General features: G+C 50.4%; 1 protein-coding gene across 1 annotated transcript; it reads right to left on the bottom strand.

Annotated features, from left to right (window-relative positions):
- Positions 1 to 635: 635 nt before the first annotated feature.
- tlr21 (toll-like receptor 21) lies at positions 636 to 3,518 on the bottom strand. Its single transcript, XM_070862135.1, has one exon. It carries the CDS (start codon positions 3,516 to 3,518, stop codon positions 636 to 638), a length of 2,883 nt encoding a protein of 960 aa, XP_070718236.1.
- Positions 3,519 to 5,196: the final 1,678 nt, after the last annotated feature.

Genomic DNA, 5,196 nt, shown 5'->3' with positions numbered 1-5,196 from the left:
TCCAGACTGAGACCGATAAAGTTTTGGTGGGATATGGAGCACAGGCTGTAATTGAATGGCTGTAAGGCCGGAGTGGCCTACTCCAGTTCCTAAAATCAGGACCCAGAGGTGAAAGGCTAGTGAATAACCCTTTGGGCCAGCTCGCCAGTAACTTTAACATTGATATAATGCTCTTCCCTTTGGCATAGTGTCAGCTGTAGCTCAATGGCCTCTGAGTTGAAATGTTGTGAATTCAAGTCCCACTTCAGATATGAGCACAAACATCTAGGCTGACACTCCCAGTGCAGTACTGAGGGAGTGCAACACTGTTGGAGGTGCCATCTTTCAGATGAGGCATTAAAGCCAAGGCTCCTGTCTGCTCTCTCAGGTGGATGTAAAAGATCCCAGGGCACTATTTCGAAGAAGAGCAGGGGAGTTCTCCCCGGTGTCCTGGGGCCAATATTTATCCCTCAACCAACATCACTAAAACAGATGATCTGGGTCATTATCACATTGCTGTGTGTGGGAGCTTGCTGTGTGCAAATTGACTGCTGCGTTGCCCACATTACAACAGTGACTACACTCCAAAAAGTACTTCATTGGCTGTAAAGCGCTTTGAGAGGCGCTATAGAAAGTGCCTGGATTAGTTTGTGGAATTAGCTGGTGTACTGGGTGAGGCAATGAATCTTTTCCTCAGAAGGCGGGTGTGCTTTCTTGAGAGCATCTCTCAACTTGGTCCAAAAAAGCTTCTGGCCAGCCTCATCAGCAGGCCAGTTAATGTAGGTCTTCTTTCTCACCAGCTTCCGGAGGTGGTGATAGGACGAGAGCACGTGGCCCGGGATCTCATCCAGGAAGACCAAGATGAGGACATCGCTGTGTTCATCAATGAGTCTGTACATGGCCACTTGCATCTCCATGGAGCACCACTCGCTGTGTAGGTAGTTCTTGGAGATGACACAGATGGTCTTTCTGCTTTTGTAGATGGCATCAACAATATTTTCCACGATGGGTTTCCCCACTTCGAAATCCCTGTGATGGAAACAGAGTTGGTGATACGGAGGGCCTTCCTTCTCCAGCTTGTGCAGGAGTTGGTCAAACACCCAGTCTTCATCTTTCGAGTTGTAGGATACAAACGCATCGTACTGGTAGTCTTTGCTGCTGCCTCTCTGGAGTTTGTATTCGTGTATCCAAGCACGGAGTAAGTAGTAGCCATAGTGGATGTTCCACTTTCCCTTCTGATAGATCACCGCCATTAGTATCAAGACAAAGATGATGGGGGCGGTCGCACAAAACGCCACAAACCCATCGTTACACACCGAGCTGTCAAACTCTGCAAATAGCTTGGTCTTCTCCACCTCGCATTGGTACTGGTAGAAGCGAACCACCTGGACGCGAGAGTACCGTGACCATTGCTGGAACCACAGGTTATCACACACACAGGCGACGGGGTTAAAGTTGAGGTCCAGGAAGTGGAGATTGTGCAGGAGTGGGATGTCCTGCTCTCTGATCACACGGATCATGTTGCTCCGTAGCACCAAGGTGGTGAGGTTGGTCAGATTCTGGAAGAGGGTCTTCCTGATGGACTCCAGGCCCACGTTCTCCAGGAAGAGAACCTGAAGATTGGCCAGGTTGGCAAACGTCAAGTTGTGCATGGTCTGAACGCCGTTGCAGATGTTGCTCATGTACAGCTGTTCCAGATGTGTGAGCAGGTGAAAGGGAAGAGTGTTGAGTGTTACAAACTTGTTGTTGGAAATATCGAGTGTCTTCAGCTGCTCAAGCCCTTTAAACAGATTATGAGGTAACATTTTAAGACCAAACTCCTGAGATTGCAGCTTCAACATTCGAAGTTTGTGAAGATGAACAAATGGTGGAGATTTCAGGTGGGTGCAATGAAAGGACAGTTTGTTGTTGGCGATGTCCAACACTTCCAGCGATTTCAGATCCTCAAACATCTCGGCCCTAATATCTGGCAGCCAGTTCCTGTCCAGGTAAAGATTGATCAAGGACCTGAGTCCCGTGAAGCCCCCCTTCTTAATATTCTGAATGTGATTACCTCCCAAATCAAGTGTGGTTAAATTGGTGAGACTGGAATAAGTTGGACTGTAGACGATGGGAATCCTGTTGTTCCGGATTTTCAAGACCTCCAGATGTTGGAGGGGAGTGAAGGTTTTGTGGAAAACCTCACCAATGGCGTTGTTGGTGAGCGACAGATGCTTCAGGTTGGTCAGACCTGCAAAGGCACTCACGTTTATGAAATTGATTTCATTAATAGCTAAGGAGAGATATTCCAAGTTTATTAAATACTGGAATGCGTGAGACCTGATAGCAGAAATGTGGTTGGATTTGAAGGACAGGTATCGGAGTTGCTCTAAACATGGAATACTTCCGTTATCTTGGCTCAGACCTGGTCGCCAGTCACATAAGGAGACATCTCGAATGATATTATGGTCTAGATTTAATGCTTGTAGATTGCTACGTTTACCCTGACAGGTGAATAAGTCCGGCTTTTTGATCCGATTGTAGGACAAGTCCAAAGACTCAACGGTATAGCATTGTGTGAAGGCTGCACTTACCCTCTGGAGCCCATTGGCCATAAGCCACACAGTGTGGATGCCTTTCTGTCGGAAGGCCTCACACAGATTTTGCAGAGTGCCCAGGTCCTTCAGCTGTAGGTGAGACAGGGTGATGTTGGTGAGCGGGGCATTGAGGTTCTGGACGGCTTTGAGAACCTCGTCTTGTTTCAAGGGGTTACCTTGGATGTTCAGGGAGTGAAGGCGAGGCAGGTCCAGCAAAGTCAGATCCTCAGCTCTCGCCAGGCGGTTGTAGGAAAGATCCAGGTGAACAATGTTAGCGAAGAAAGCAGGGGGTGTCCGCAGCTCAGAAATGGAGTTATTGGCCAGAAGCAGGTGTGTCAGGTTGGGTGGGAAATGGGAGGTGATTTCCAAAGAGCTGAGGCTGGTATTTTGAGCATTGAGGATTCTGAGACTAGAAAGGTTTCCAAGGGCTGTGATAAAAGAGGAAATATTCCTCAAGGCGTTGTAAGAGATGTCGACAAGGTGCAGCATCTTCCACGGTGAGATACTTTCCGCAGATATCTCGGCCACTCGGTTGTGGCGAAGGATTAAGCTGGTGAGGTTGGGCAGCATGTTGAAGATGCTGAGGTTGAGAGACTTCAGGTGATTGCAGGACAGGTTGAGAAGCCGGAGCTTGCTGAGATTCCAAAAGGCCTCGGGGTCGATGGTGGTTAGCTGATTATTGTCCAGCCTCAGATCCTCCAGGTGTGTGAGGTTTCCCAACCCTTTGGGGGGTAAACTCCTGATCCAGTTGAAGGAGATGTTGAGAACCCTGATGTTGGTAGGAATGTCTGAGACAGCGTCCTCCAGGCGAGAGATGTTCATGTCGGTGCAGGTGAAGGAGTCCTTTTGAAAGTAATGCCCAATGCACTTCTTGAAAGCCAAGCATCTCACTGGCCGCATCTCTCCGAGAACCAAGAGCATCAGCAAGACTCTGGCCATCTCTCTCCCAGCACAGGGCACCATCCCGACCAGCAAAGTCAGAGTCTACAACCCCTCCCGCTCCTCACAGCTTCTGCAGTCACTCCTGTAGATCGCTGCTCTCGAATATTCACCAAGCTTCCCCCCACCCTCCCCCAGTGCAGACAAGTTCAGAGCAAGAGTTCAAACAATGTTGGGAGTTCTAAACTTTTACCCTTTGGTTTACTTTATAGAAACATTTATTCCCCCTGATGTTTTTCTCTTGAGATTCTCCGCTTTGCTATGCCGAGATTGTCTTCAGTGTAACTGGAACTGTCCCTAATTGCTGACCATCTCACTCCTTCCAGCGATTGGAGGAAGTTGGTGAGTACAGAACACAATCTCAGTCTGACGTGTCTGATTTAGGGAAGTTTATCGCCATGGAACATCTGTGAATAAAAGAAAAAGCTTGCATTAATCAAGCAGCTAATTGTGTCCTCGGGAGAACCCAAATCTCCAACAGTTACTTTACAACAGGATTCACTGTCCTAATGGAGGCAGCCAACCGGTGCACAGCAAGATCCCACAAGCATGAGCGACCAGTTATTCCGTTTTTGGTGGTGATGTTTGAGTAAGGAATGTTAGCCAGGACACCGGGGAGAACTCCCCTGCTCCTCTTTGAAATAGTGGCTGTGGGTTCTTTTACATCCACCTGAAAGAGCAGACGGGGCCTGGGTTTAACATCTCATCTGAAATACGGCCCCTCCGACAGTGCGGCGCTCTCTCAGTACTGCCCCTCCGACAGTGCGGCGCTCCGTCAGTACTGCCCCTCCGACAGTGCAGCGCTCCCTCAGTACTGCCCCTCCATCAGTGCGGCGCGCCCTCAGTACTGCCCCTCCGACAGTGCAGGGTTCCCTCAGTACTGCCCCTCCGACAGTGAGGCACTCCCTCAGTACTGCCCCTCCGACAGTGCGGCGCTCCCTCAGTACTGCCCCTCCGACAGTGCGGCACTCCCTCAGTACTGCCCCTCCGACAGTGCAGCGCTCCCTCAGTACTGCCCCTCCGACAGTGCGGCACTCCCTCAGTACTGCCCCTCCGACAGTGCAGCGCTCCCTCAGTACTGCCCCTCCGACAGTGCGGCGCTCCCTCAGTACTGCCCCTCCGACAGTGCGGCGCTCCCTCAGTACTGCCCCTCCGACAGTGCGGCACTCCATCAGTAATGCCCCTCCGACAGTGCGGCGCTCCCTCAGTACTGCCCGTCTGAACATAAGAACATAAGAAATAGGAACAGGAATCTGCCATACAGCCCCTCGAGCCTGCTCCACTATTCAATAAGATCATGGCTGATCCGATCATGGACTCAGCTCCACTTCATTGCCGACTCCCCATAACCCTTCACTCCCTTATCGCTCAAAAATCTGTCTATCTCCACCTTAAATATATTCAATGTCCCGGCTTCCACAGCTCTCTGGGGCAGAGAATTCCACAGATTTACAACCCTCAGAGAATAAATTTCTCCTTATCTCAGTTTTAAATGGGCGGTCCCTTATTCTGAGACTATGTCCCCTAGTTTTAGTTTCCGCTATGAGTGGAAATATCCTCACTGCATCCACTTGTCGAGTCCCCCCAACAATGCGGCACTCCCTCAGTACTGCCCCTCCGACAGTGCGGCACTCCCTCAGTACTGCCCCCTCCGACAGTGCGGCGCTCCCTCAGTACTGCCCCTCCGACAGTGCGGCACTCC

The sequence above is a fragment of the Pristiophorus japonicus genome, chromosome 19 (assembly GCF_044704955.1).
Source record: "Pristiophorus japonicus isolate sPriJap1 chromosome 19, sPriJap1.hap1, whole genome shotgun sequence".
NCBI classification, from domain to species: domain Eukaryota; kingdom Metazoa; phylum Chordata; class Chondrichthyes; family Pristiophoridae; genus Pristiophorus; species Pristiophorus japonicus.
Note: the sequence above shows the minus strand (reverse complement) of the source record. Positions and strands in the feature narration are given on the sequence as shown.

Excerpts from the sequence above, each read along its gene's own strand:
- tlr21 (XM_070862135.1), bottom strand. The coding sequence starts at position 3,518 with ATGGTGCCCTGTGCTGGGAGAGAGATGGCCAGAGTCTTGCTGATGCTC.